The sequence below is a fragment of the Sturnus vulgaris genome, chromosome 12 (genome assembly GCF_052056855.1).
Source record: "Sturnus vulgaris isolate bStuVul1 chromosome 12, bStuVul1.hap1, whole genome shotgun sequence".
Lineage (NCBI taxonomy): Eukaryota > Metazoa > Chordata > Aves > Passeriformes > Sturnidae > Sturnus > Sturnus vulgaris.
Genome location: NC_142254.1, coordinates 13112819 through 13126787, shown reverse-complemented (window position 1 = coordinate 13126787; position 13969 = coordinate 13112819). Strand labels below are relative to the sequence as shown.

General features: G+C 48.2%; 2 protein-coding genes across 2 annotated transcripts in view; one reads left to right on the top strand and one right to left on the bottom strand.

Annotated features, from left to right (window-relative positions):
• Positions 1-1017: 1017 nt before the first annotated feature.
• TRADD (TNFRSF1A associated via death domain) lies at positions 1018-13152 on the bottom strand. The gene is made up of 5 exons (XM_014880828.2): positions 13093-13152; positions 11578-11729; positions 8799-9076; positions 6358-6550; positions 1018-5413 (listed from the first exon to the last, which is right to left on the bottom strand). The coding sequence occupies exons 2-5, from the start codon at positions 11717-11719 to the stop codon at positions 5106-5108; spliced, it is 921 nt and encodes a 306-aa protein (XP_014736314.2). The 5' UTR covers positions 11720-11729; positions 13093-13152; the 3' UTR covers positions 1018-5105.
• Positions 9073-13969, top strand: part of HSF4 (heat shock transcription factor 4) — a 30912-nt gene continuing 26015 nt past the window's right edge. The window contains exons 1-3 of the mRNA XM_088171905.1: positions 9073-9315; positions 9870-9978; positions 11334-11417. The gene's annotated coding sequence lies outside the window, so the exon portion shown is untranslated. The remainder of the gene's footprint in view (positions 9316-9869; positions 9979-11333; positions 11418-13969) is intronic.

Here is a 13969-nt window from a genome sequence, read left to right as displayed (position 1 = left end):
GGTTTGGGGACCTGCCACCCTGCCTCCTTTTTTTCTTGCTCCCATGGAGTGAGAGTGAACACAGAGGCTTTCATTGATGTGTGCTGCCTTTGTGACTGCTGTAGCTTGGAGAGTCAAGCAGGGAGCTTGGAGATGGAGGAGTTTCTCCATGGGTGCTTCTACTTGGTGGTTGTCTCACATGGACCATGGATCCAGGGCTGGTTTATTCTTCCCCCTGCCAGCAAAGGTGCCCTTGGTCCATCCTGTGTTGTGTCACTGTCTTAGAAGACTGGGTCAGTGACCTTCCTCAGTAGGTCAGCTCTGTTGACCCCTGTTGGTGTGTCCTTCCAGCTGCTGTAGGGCAGAGCCCTTCTCCCCTCACTGTTCCTGCAGGCATCAAGTCATGCAGTTGGGAATACAGCTTTGTGGTAGATAAAAAAGGGCTGATCTTGTGATTTTCAAACAGTAAGATTTAAAAGATTCAGGGTAAAATACATCTCTGCTCAAGTTCATGGCAAAAGCAATTTCCCTGGATTCAGCTGTGAGGTCAGTCCTGTGCAAAGCTGCTGGAGAATTTATATCCCAGCTCCTTGGCTCCCCACCTATGGGGCAGCCTTGTGAGAGAGCTCACTGGTAGTGAGGCACTTGGGATTACACTGGTGCTCAGTGGCCTCAGAGGATTCCCAGATATCCAACAGCACTGAAAGAAACACAGTGAGCTCCTCCAGGTGCCAGGGGTGGGATAAACCTCCCCTTCTTGCCATGCTGCCTGAAAAAGGCTCATCAAAGCAGTAACTGGAAACTGAACAAACACGGAGGAGGCTTGGCTTGGTTTTGTAATGAGAGCTGTTCCCTTGCAGGTGGGACACCAGCCTTGGCATGTCAGGAGAAACGTGTGACTTTGGGCAGAACCCTGCTGTGCATCCACCCTCAGGCTGGATGCTCCTCTGGAGCTGGTGATCACCAAATGTGGCCAGAACTTCAGTGACCTCTGTTCTTACTACTGCAGTTAAGTGTTCAATGAAAGACTCTGAGGCATTTTTCATCAAAAGTATATATTCATTTATAAAAAAGAACAGGGGGAAAATATATATATATATATACCAAAGAGCTTTTTCTGTAAAAAACAATTCCTTAGAGGCTGAATGTCCTAGACCCAACTATGCCTGGCATTGCAGTCCATTGCTGTAGATGGCTGGTCCAGATCTGATGCTGAATATCATGGGAATTTGGAATTAGAAGGTCAGCAACGGATTTTTCCACTGAAAACTAAGAGACATTAACCACACATCTCATACAGGTTTCTATTAGAGATGTACAGCCAGCTCTCTTCAGTGGGTTTAAAATTCAATCCAGAGAAGAATAAAATACATATTTTTTGACTCTAGGCCTTAAATCGCTTTACTATATGAGTCCATTTCCATACCAAAGACACATGGCCAGACCCCAGTCCCGTGTAAAGCACACACTCCAACATGTGGGTTAGACTCAAGAAACCCTCTTGATTCTTCTTCTTGTACCTCTTTGATTTAAGGATATCAGATACAATACCAGAGATTCACCAGAATTTTCAGTTAAAGAAAATCAGCAATTTAAGTGAATTTGAGGCTCCTCATTCTGCCCATACTCACTTCTGGTTTTAGAGCCTGTGGGCAACTGCCAGGATGTGGTTCCTTTGGGAACAGCAGAGGGGAGACAGTGACCCAGGCAGCAGGACAGCTCCTCAATGCTGAACCTGGCTTTGAAATGAATGGCAAAATAAACAGATCTTTTCCTTTGAGACCATTTTGTATCAGGGTATCCTGTCAGGTTTGCTTCTATCAGATGACTCATGTCAAAGTAGATCTGGTGAGCATTTTAACTTCACTCTTCTCTTTGTTATCATCTGTTTGAACACTGTAGGTCAGCTATGCCAAAACAGATCATTCGAATTCTCCTTTGGATGGATCTTTTATTCCTTCTGGCAGACTGAAGGGAGACTCCTTCAAATCTGAAACATGGTTAAAACTACAAAAATAATCTGTACCAAAAAAAAAAAAGCCCTCTTGGATCTCTTCCTGTAAGCACATTTTGGCCTGATTTCTGCAGCTTTTTTATGTTTTTTTTTTTCTGTTTTAGATTTTATATGTAACTGATTAGCACCTTTGTTTTTAATATTGCATTTAATTCTGAAACACTACCATCACCCCTGAATTTTTTGTTTTTCACAGATATATCTCAGTATATGGAGAAAAGCAGTTACTGTGATAAGGCAAATTTCTCCAGCAGCACCATGGGAGGTATGAAACAGCCACTGCTCTGTCCTAAACCATGCCATGTGCTCGAGACAATTTCACCATGGAATATCACTGAAAAACCCTTTTCCTTCAAGTCTCTGCAATGAAGGCACCTGTGAATGCTGTTAGATTATGATATTCCAGAAAGGCTGCCAGGGGCTCCAGCAGTTAATGGCATTTCTGACAGGGAATATGTGAGTAAGAGGAAATACACATGCCAGTTACTGGCAGAAAGAAAACGCACAACGTTTGCATTCAGAAGAAAGTATTCATGGTTAGTCCTCTGTAAAAGAGTAACAGCAGCAAAAAAGTTTTCTGGACTTGAAGTAGATGCTGAATTATAAGACTTTCTCATTTTGAGCATTAACAGCTGCTACAAAAACTAGTAATTCTCATTACTTAGTGGTTGCCTTGTAACTGTATGTGCAAGCTGTGCACATGAATAGCTGTTCTGAGAGCTTAGAAATATTCATTGCAAATGAGAGCAGGCTATGCAGATGACCTTGTTTTCTTAAAGAAGTAATTTCTACAAAATCAAGAGCAAACTCTCTTGCTCTTAAACTAATTTTCAAGTTTCTGATATTTTAAATTTTTTTAAAATACAACTTGTCAGGTGGGTTTCTGCCAAACAGAGTTCCCAGCTGAGATTCAGCAGGAAAGAGAAATCCTTTGAGGTATAGTTCCACAGCAGCCTAAATTAGCTAAGATCAGCACCACTGTGTTGGTCTCAAAAGCAAAACAGTTAGAGAAGTAATTGCTTCATTTTGGGAAGAGCACTGGTACTACTAGAGTGGAGCAGGAATTGAGGAGATGAAACGGCAATGGCACTGATATAAAATGGCTTAATAAAAGGTGGTGGAGCCAGTCTTTGCAGAGGTGGTGCCTGCATGAAGTCCTGCTTCTTTGGAAGCTAGGGGCAAGATGCAAGCAGATTCCCTCACACCCTGAAAACTCCCCATACTTAACCCCCTTCTTTTCCTTTCCTGGCTCCTTTCCCTCAGGGGTTCAAACTCTGCAGAAAACAATTCAGGTTTCTCTGGTTTACACTAAGGATGTTATACTCAGCTCATCTGAGGCATGTGGATCCCAGCTGGCTCAAAGCAGGCTACCTAAATCCTGCCCATCCAGGTCTCCAGGGACTGATGCTCAGGTGTTCCAGCAGAAGGTACAGGAATGTCTCCAGCCCCAGCAGCTTGGATCTGAGCCCACACCTGAATCTGAGGTTATGTTCCTCCTTACTGAATGACAGCTTTGACTCCAGGGAAGGAGTAGGATGTGAGTTGTGGTTTAAAAGGCCATCGGGCCCTGACTCAAAGTTGTTCCTACCATGATTGCTAAGAGCCTCATCTTTGCATGCACACACAGACTTTGTGTGTGTGGCCCTCTGCATCAGAAAACATTTCCACGGCCCACTGGCTATTCCCACAGATGGGAAGGGCAAGAAAGGATAGAATTAATGGAAAAGTATTAGTAAAAACCTATCAGGAAAGCACTGGGAATATGTCAAAGATAATTGAGCTGCTCTTGTGCTTCATGGGACCCATGTCATGCCAGACATTTGTTGCTCTGTGCTTTGTTATGGCAAAAATGCAACTTCTCTGTTGCAGTCTGCATCAGCTATACCAGGAGACATTCAGCTTCTCCCATGGGAACTGAAAGCAGGAGTCAGCCCTGGGGTTTGGGAGGTTTATCTCTTAAACTTTTTTTACCCTAAAATCAGTGCAGGTAAATCCAGGCACGGTGGCAGCTGATGCTCGATTGTCACACACTGACAGCAGTGCCAGGGAAAGGCTCTCTGTAGATCCTGACACCTGTGGGACACAGCAGGGTGAGCTGTCCCCTCCAGGAGCCCAGCAGGCTGAGGGTGGGTGGTTCGGAAATGAGTGAAGGCACGAGCAGCCAGCTGGGGCTGGTGATTGCTCAGCTCTGTGGTCTGAGGACAGCATTTGATGCTACAATGCACCTGAGAGCAGCAGTTCCAATCCTTGCTCCACAGGTAACTTGCTGATGAGGAGACTCTTTTCCTTCCAGCACTGTGTTTTGCCTTCCATAGCTGCAGGCTCCCCCAGGCTGGCAGACAAGAGCTAATCAACACATTACTGTCTACCACAGATGAGAAAACGTTGACAATCATTGTCGGAATTTGAGTTTGTCCATATTGTTTGTTCAGTGCCTGCCATTTGTTGTACAGCAGCGATCTTTTGCCCTGTGGAAGATTATGGCTGCCCCAGCTAGAAGGAAAGTCTTCAGGTGGTGAGAGGTGTGAAGGAGCATAGATAGAGCAGGGTAGAACAGACACTCTTGCCATGGATGTTCTTTGTTCTTCAAACAAAGAAGGAAAATAATGTAAAGTTGACTTTTCCTTACTTTCCCCTTTGTCTTTACTTGATGTCATGGCTGAGAGCAAAAATGTTTTCAATATAAAAATATATTTCAGCTCTCCAGGTGATGGCCCTGGACACAGCCCGAGAAGCAGTGGCATTGTCTGCTTCCCAGAGAAATTCTGAGAAGCCTTGCTTGCTTTTCTCCTCTGCCTCATTTTCCCCTAGGGCTCTCTGTCACAGTCCTGAAGGAAGTTACTTTCCCTTCCCTCAGTCCTGAAGGAAGTCAAGATGAAAGCCTCTCACCAGTTCACAGGAAGGTAGTACTCTATTTCTGGAAACACAATGAAATAAGGAAAGTCAGAGGTCCATACTGGCTTCTGCAAACACAGAACCTCTCCCCTGAGCATTTCCACCTAGATGGAAACCTGTGGTGACATTCAGGGCTTTACATTCCCAGACACTGGCAGCAGTTTCATAGAGTAGCTAAAGCAGGAAAGCCCTTAGCAATGGCACTGTCCTTTGGGCTCTAGGAGCAGTCTTCACTGGCATGGAGGCCCAAGAGCTCCTCAGCCAAGCTGACCAGACCGTTTTCTTCCAGGGCAGCGATCAGCCGCGCTATCGTGGCCTTCTTGCCCTCGGACTGGATGAACCTGAGGAGCATCTGGTAGGCTTGTTCATAGAGTCCCTCTCGGTCGTACTCCAGCGCCACGTTGTCAATGACAGGGTCACGCAGGGCCCGGCAGGATTTCTGCAGGGAGCGAGCCACCTGCTTCCACTTCTTGGACACGGACTTGGCAAACTTCTGGTGGTCGTCTGGTGTGATTGTTCTGTCGTCTGCAAGGGGCAGAGGCCAGGTAAGACACAGAAGTTTCATGGCTGATGTGATGCAGCGTGGGCTGGTTCAAGGTTTGGTCGATATTCTGTGGAGCAGGGAGTCTGAGCTCCCTGCCTTGCCCAGCTGTTCCCTTACAGAAATCCTCCCACAACAACAAAGCACCTGGGCTTGCCCCTGCCCTGCAAGCTTGGCAAGGCCTATTTTCTTTTTTTCTCCCTCAGAACTCTCCTGTGGTTTGCCAGAACTCTTTTTTTTTTTTATTTTTTTTTTTTTTATGGAAACGCTCTTCATTTGTTTTAGCCTTTCAAAAGCAACTTGGTAAGGCCTTTCTGAAAAAGTCCCCTGTTCCCTACCTAAACATCCTCAAAACACTGAAATGCTGACAGGAGCTCTCTCTTCAGCTGTTTAGCACTGGAGACTGTACACAGCTTAAGCAAGCTCAGAAATGATCCAGCTTAGCTCAAGCTGATACTGCTATATGAGACTCTCTGAAAGTTCTCTCTAGGGACAGACCCCAAAGCCAGCTGGTGAACTGAGGGAGCCTGGACAAATCAGTCCTGTCTGAAAGCAGGACTGAGGGTGTCCATGGCAACTTCCCCAGTCTGATCCAACCTACACTATTAACTCACTCAACCAAGTAACATGGAATAAGAGAAAAATACTCTGTATTTTTCCTTTCACTATTAATTTTAAAATGTGAGGAACCTGGAAGGGACACAGACTCTGAAACATCTGGTTCTGTGCCACCCCAGTAAAGAAAACAGGTTGAAGCCTGGTCTGAAGCCCCATGGCAATATCTTAGGACTACTGTAATTCCTTTCTTATGGGATGCTGTTAAAACCTCGGTTTATCTGAGGTAGACCCCAATATGTAGTCACGATAATTCTCCCTCCTGGGCTATGACACAGACCAAGGGCTCTGTTGGTCAGCTCTAGCTACTCACCAAACTGCTGTCCCTGAAAGATGAAGGTGAGTTGTGTGGGAAGGGAGCTGCCTTGAGGAGGATAAGGCTGAGGTGGGGACTTCAGAGGTGAGCAGTCTTTTCCAGCCACATTGTTGTTGGTGCTCTGGTGAAGCATCAGGCTCTTGAGGCATTCCTCCAGCTCCGTGATCTCCTCATCTGGCAGGCGGTCAGGCTGTAACACAGACAGCATCAGTGAGTCCTGCCAGGGCCACCACCCTGCAAAGCTGCAGCTGCTGGTGTCAAGAGAGGAGTAATGAGATATAGCATGAGCTGTCAACCAGCCAAATGAGGTGGTCTAATGGAGCTCTGGCTGTAAATGTGTGGATTTGAATCTGTAATGTGATATGAAATAGACAATCTCTCCTCCCTGGGTTTCTTACCTGCAGGAGTGAGTGCTTACAAGTTGCACAAAACTGCTACTAGCCCATGTTCATTTCCAGCAGCCCTCAGCAAGAACTGGGGTGCACTGCAGGCAGCAAGGCTTCTCCCAACTCTGTATGAGGCTCAGACCCACAGAACAGCGTGACCTGGTCCAACAGCTCATGGCCACCCAAGCAGGCAGCTCCTGTTACCCACCTTCTCTCTCTCTCTGCCTCTCTGCTCCATGAAGTTTGCTGTTCCTAGGTCCTCACCAAGCCAGTTTTTTCTCTATCCAAGAGAAAATTAGTCTGACCTCCAAAAAGCAGGTAATGAGAAAGGAGTAAAGAAAGCAAAGCACATGGGAAGAGTGAAACCTGGCAGTGCTGTACCTCAGTCAGAGGTAGACACTGGTTTAGGTCACTTACAGCAGGTACCCAGCACTGCTCTTAGCTGCTGAAGGCTGGCTGTGCCCCAGTGCCATCTTTCTGCCTGTTGCACTGTTAGGCTGAGTCACTTTTGGGGAACTGAGAATTAGCCCATTTCTTTTGTCCAATCAGTTAGTTCAGCACAGGGAGGGAGCAGCAAGCCATAGTTCACAGGGTAGGGATATCACATATTGTTTGTTTCAGGGATGAAAGGTTTCAGTTTCATTCTCTGTGCTTACAGAAAAGCAACCTGGCAAAACATGCTCTTGTGCCTAATATTCCTGAGTAGATATTGAGTGCCTGTTTCTCAGTACCATTTAGAGGAACCACAGCTAAAGTTCCAGATGGAAAAAAAAAGAGGAAGGGAACAAGTCAGTGAGTTTAATCACGTCAAGTGCCTTGTAGTGAGATGACAAGATCTCACTGTTCTTGCAAGCAGTGCCAGTGCCAAATTGTGCGATGTGCCAGATGTCAGATGAGAAAGTCTATCTTCAGAAGGGCAACCTACTCCTGCTGGCAGCAGATGCTGTGTGTCCCCACTCTGATACAAGTTTTTGGTTTGATGTGCAGTGTTTGCACTCACTTCCATTGCACATTTCCAGGTGCAGTTACCTTTGCCACTCTGGGAGGAGGTGGTGTACGAGGCAGGGGAGGGAGGTGCAGAGCAGTGATGGTTCCACCCAGGACTGCTCCTCTCTGCTTGCCTCACAGTTGTACTGAGGCACACTTGTGCTGTCAGCTGCACTGTCTAGAACTCCTTGTCTTAGTGGGGATAACAGCCACACTAGCTGTTATACACAGAAGGCACAGTGAATTAGCAGGATCTTTACAGCCTGCTTTAGGTAACTCTACTGCCCTTCCAGAAAAGTGCACAGGTCTTTTCTGAGGAAGGGCTGAGCTATTTCTCCACATTAGAGTTAGGAGCTGAAGGAGAGAGAAGTTTGTTAACCCAACATGCTGCACCAGAACAAGATATGCACCCACCTTTGCAAAGTCTGTGCCACCCCTCCTGATTGCTGCCCAGCCTCCCTCCTGAGACAGGGAATTGAAAAGTAAGGAATAGTTCATCAAAAACCAAGGCAATGAGGAATGCCTGACATTTACATGCTTGCAATAATGGGGAGGAGAGGCAGACTGCTTTGTGATAAATGGAGCCAGGACTTGCAAACAGGGTGAGGGGTGCAAGGCTACCAGTGATAAGTGATAAATCCAAAACCCTAAACCAGCAAGAACTAATCTCAAGGCCTGGAACGTGCTCAAAGGGCTAAGACGCATGCTCCAGAGACAAAGTTGAAAAGTCCAAGTGCGATGAAGAGTTTGGAAGCCTTCATCAGAGACCCCCGACGACCCCTGAATTGGGGAAGTGCAAGCACAAGCGGACTTTTGGTTCATTTGAATACGAAGCGAGAATAGGCGGGACTGGCGGGGCTAGGACATGAATATGTATTAGACGTACTGTGTAATCCTAAACTTTTAGGGAATAAATAGAGCAGTAGTTTGAAGTTTCGGTGTTCATGCTTTGGGAGGAATTATCCCCGTGCACCTCAGCGCTGAATAAATGCATACCTACTTTATAACTCTCATTTCCTGCCAGTCATAGAGTCTTTTCCGCGTATCACTCCCTCTCCTGCTCACCTTTTCTCTGTAGATGCATTCCAGGCAATGATCCTCATCCTTCAGCATCTTGTCAAGGTGCTCACTGCCAGCCTTCAGCTCCACTTGGAGAGGCACCGTGGTTGTGGCCAAGGAGAGCTGGAGGTGACTCTGGAGGGATTTCTGGAGCGCTCCTTCCCGGTAGCTGCGCAGGAACTGGCGGCAGTTCTCCCGCTTGCAGAACTTGAGCTGGACTATCAGGTGGGGGTGGCTGCAGTGCACTTTGAGCATGTCCACACCATTCACGCTGCCAGTGGAGTCTGGCAGGGAGAAGGGAGCACAGTCAGAATCCAGGCATGAGCCAGCCCACCCAGACCCACGCCCATCCACAACAAGCCTGCAATGGAGGAGGTTTTGAATTCACTTTGTGATAAAGTCCTCTGCGATGGAAAAGTGTGTTAAACCAAGAGGGAGGATCAAGTTCATGCTGCCCTCCCACCACTGATCTCCATGAAGCATGTATGGTGTCCAACTGAAGATGTATGGAATTACATCTCAGGTAATTATATCAACACTGCTTATTAGGGCAGGTTTTAAATTTGAGGTTCCATTTCCAGGGCAGAGATGATTATGATAAACTGGCAGCACAGCAAAGTCTTATAGATGGAAGTTCAGCTCAGGGCTCATTCAGCCTTCAGTCCTTGTGACTGGAGTCTTATGCAGTGATGAATGTCTTGGAAAGAAACCCAGTGTCTCCTCTCCAGCCTGTGCCTAGAGGTAACTTTTGTCTCTCTGAACATTTAAAATATCTCACAAACAGCAAATGACAGATCCAGCCACAGGGATTAAGCTGCTTGAGATTGGGCCTTGACTTGTTATTTTGCACAGAGAATTAATTAATAGTAAAATCTAATCAAGGAGAAGCCAGGGATGTACCCTTTAACATAAGTGTAGGAGGAGCATGACCGATGTAGAAACAGAAAGTGCCAGGACTTCATTCTTCCTTCTCCCAGAAGAATTTAATTTTTATTAGCTGTGCTCATTATCCTTATTGCCATAGGATTATATGCTGATGATGAATTCAAAGTATGTGTTTTTCTCTTTTTTTTGCAGCAGAGGCCTATGTGAGGCTGCTGTAGTGCTTCCAGACCTGACTGAACCTCGTGGGCTGTCACTGCATAGGGCTGTATGGAGGCACCAGCTCACACTGGCACTACATCAGGTATATCTAAACCACATGTCATGGCATGGAGGACAATATTAAGGCAAGGCAGACTTGTGTGCTCCACATTAAGCAGGACAAGTGACATTGCATTTAGAACTATAGTAGCTAACAGTGGCATTACATTATCCTGTTTGCATCTGGTCTAGTTTGGACCAGATGTGTAACTGACACATGGGTTTAGGCACCTCGAAAAGACATTTTAATTCACTGTGGATGATTTTTTAATCACTTCCTTAATGTTTTGCTTTTTATGAGTGCTTATTAAACAAAATTTCCATAGTAGGGGAAAAGGGCAGGGGAGGGAGAGCTGCACATACATGGAAACCTTTATGAAGAGTGTACAAGACAGCTGTAAAGCTGCCTCAAAAGATGGGACTTTGCAGGCATTTCTGCATGAAACCTCAGACAGCTTAAGATTTCATGTCCTTTTCAAGTCTGAATAAGCATGGTAGGATTCCAGTTTTGTGAGCTATCCTTTAATTGTGTGAGCAGATTCACATTCCAGTGCCACAAAGCAGCCACAAATCAAAGCTAAGTGGACAATGGTGTTAGGCTGCCTGCTTCCTGTTTCCCGTATTTGGAATGAGCTTCAAGACAGGCAGGCCTGTATGGGATAAAATGACTTGGCATGATCTCCAGAAGAAACTGAGAATAGTTAGATAAGCCAAATTAAACAATAGAGTCTCAGCTGTGTGACAGGTAAAGAACACCATGAGTCTTTCTAGATAAGTGTGATAAACTCCTCAAATTACTATCATCCTGCAGTGTGCTTGGTGCAAGGGTGGGTAGAGAAAATATAGTTCTATGGCTTTTTGCATCTCAAGTCATTTTTTGATGTAAACAGGGTTACATACACCTCAAGCTAATGTGTGTCTGTTCATATCAGAATTTGAATAGAAATGAATATATACTGGCTATCACTTCGTTTAAAAACCAGCTTCCCAAAGCAGAAATCATGTTTCTATGGTGGTATAAAGACAGCAATTAAATCTTCTTTCATAGCAATTGCAATCTTTTCCCCTCTTACATAAATGGGTTTAAACAAACATTCATAAAGTTGGATAATTTGTAGGATGGTTCAAGTTGGAAGGAAGCCCAGGAAGTGTCTAGCCCAACCTCCCATTCAAAGCAGGGTCAGCTCTTAGGTCAGAAGCAGTTGCTCAGGGCTTTATCCAGTCCTGTTTTGAAAGCCCTCAAGGATGGAGAATACACAGTCACTCTGGGCAACTGCCTGTCTTAATGGGGAAAACATTTATCCTATCTGCTGTCTACCTCTCATTTCAATTTGTGCCTGTTGCCTCATTCCCTGTGCACCACTATGAACAGTGTGGCTCCATTTCTCCCTCCCACAGGTATCAGCAGGCTGTTGGTAGATCCTCTGAAACCTTCTCTTCCCCAGGCTCAACAGGTCCAACTCCTTCAGCCTCTCCTCCCAGGTAAAGTACTCTAGCCCCTAACCATCCTGGTGAACTTCTGCTGAGCTTGCTCCACTTTACTGCCTTTCCTAAACAGAGTGACTATGAGCTTTCCTTACCCATGAGGGTAAGATTAAAGAAAAGCATGGCACTGCACACCAAGATACCAGAGGATGGGTACCTGCTAATGCCAGCTTCAGGGCCTTGAACACACAAGGCTTCTTCTGGGAGCTCTCGTAGAGGGCCGGCAGAGCGATGGTCTTGCAGGTCGACTGAAGGAAGAGGTAAGCGCTGCCAACCCAAGGAGCAGAGCTGCCTGCCATCTTCAGCACCCTACAAAATCACACAGGCAACTTTAGAGACCATAGGGGAAATGGCCTGAAGCCAGGGGAGTGCTACAGCACAAACACGACTTATGGGGATTTACTCTTATTTCTTAAGAGGAATGTGGATGTTGCTAAAGCAAGCGTAAGCTCTGAGGGGTTTGCTGTTACTCTGCAAAGCACACCACAGTAGGACACCGTATCCCAAAGACAGCAGCTCACAAAGCTTCGCTTTCATTTTCCACCGGAGTCCATTCATTTTATAGTCCAAAGATACTCGGAAGCAGAGTTTCAGTCCCTGTGCTTCTGACTGACTAGCCAAGCTGGCAAAATGTGAAATGACTGAAGTGCTCCAGGGACCTCCCAGCAGTCCGGTCTCTGGCATGTTCCCATGGACTGAAGCCCTATTGCAACCAGAGACGTTCTCCGTAAGTTCCTGGTCCCCTGAATGTTCACAGGACCCAGAGCATTTGTAACAGGACACTCTACACAGGCTGGACAAGGGTAATAGTTTTAAAGTAAAAGAGGGTAGATTTAGATTAGAATCAGGAAGAATTTTTTTACAGTGAGGGTGGCAAGGCACTGGCACAGAGAAGTGGTGGATGCCTCATCTCTGAAAATATTCAAGGCCAGGTTGGACTAGGCTCAGAGAGACCTAGTTGAAAATGTCCCTGGTCACCACAGAGGAGTGGAACCAGATGGGTTGGAAGGGTCCCTTCCATTCGGAGATTCTGTGACTCAGGGGGTTCCCCTGTGCTTTGTTTAAGCCCTTCGTTCTTGCGTCTCGGCAGCGTTAACCCAGAGGGTGAACCTTCCCGTCCAGCGAGCACTGCCCCAGCCCAGTCCCCGCTCGGCGGTCAAACCGCTGTGGGGTGCTTTAAACAACCAGCCCCGGACGGTAAAGTCACATTTGGTCACGGTTATTGCCTTTTCCCTGACTCCTGCGGGCGTCAGGCCGCTGGTGCTCAACTCCCGTCACAGTCTCGCTGGGAGGGGGCTGTCCCTAAGGGAAAGGCGCTGGAGCAGCCGCCAGCCCCGTCCCGCTGCGCAGTGCCGCCCGCGGGCCCGGCGGCTGCCCCCGCTGCCCGTGTCCGCTCGGTCCCGGTGTCCGCTCGGTGCCCGGTATCTGCTTGGTCTCGGTGTCCGCTCGGTGCCCGGTATCTGCTGGGTCCAGGTGCCCACTCGGTGCCCGGTATCTGCTCGGTGCCCGGTGCCCGCTCGGTACCCGCTGCCCGCTCGGTGCCCGGTGTCCCCCAGCCCGGCACCGCGCCGGTCCGGCCCTGCGCTATCCCGGCGGCCCCGCCCGGCCCCAGCCCCGCTCCCCCGGCCCCGTCCCGCGGCAGTCCCGGCCCGCCGGCCCCGGGCGGCTTTACCTCCTCAGCGCCGGCCTCGGCCCCGACACTTCCGCCCCGGGCCGCGCCGCTCGGCACCGCGCTGCGGGCGGGGAAACGGGAAGGCGAAAATAATCCCAACAGCCCCTTGGAATAGCCGGCGGCATCGCACTTCCCTTTAATCACTTCTGTTTGCCCAGGCCTGCCCCAGCTGGAGCCGGCCCGAGGCCTGCGCGGGGCAGGGGCTGCTGCAGGGGAGCTCCGGCCGGGGCTTGTCGGGCCTCGATGCCTCCGGTGTCCCCGCCGCAAGGCCGCCCACCCAGCTCGGTCTCTTGGTGTCTCGTGTGGATGAGGATATGACACCTGTCAGAAATACTCTGTTCAGGTGGCTCCAGAGCTGCCCAAGGGCTGGGATGTGTCTCTGCACCCTCAGGGATGGAGGCGAGTGCGGTGCCTTGAAGCCCCTGCATGGCTTGCGGCTGACACACGCGAGGCTGCCGGGCCCGGCGGGTGTTGTCAGCTTTTCCCCGTGGTGCTGCTAAGGAGGGCTTGGATAGGTAGAGACAATGAAGCAGCATTTCCCGAGGCCATGAGAGGTTCTGTGCCGGTCAAAGCATGGTTTGGGTCTCCACTGTGTTATAAATTTACTCATCCCAATGGGGTAGGTTAATCAATAAGGCAATTTATTAATTCGTTGATAAGGAACGGGCAAGCAGCGCTGGGGACGCGGGGTGTTTAGGCTCCGCCAGCACATCCACCCTACCCCTGGTCACTGTCCCTTTGATAGGCAGTTTCTGGTGGGGTCACGTCATGCCTACTGTGCTGGGGCACAAGCCTGAGCAAGCCCGAATACGTTAGCTAGCACTTTAAGCAGCAATGGCTACAAGCCCCCTCTAGGTCTGGATAAGGCTCCAACATG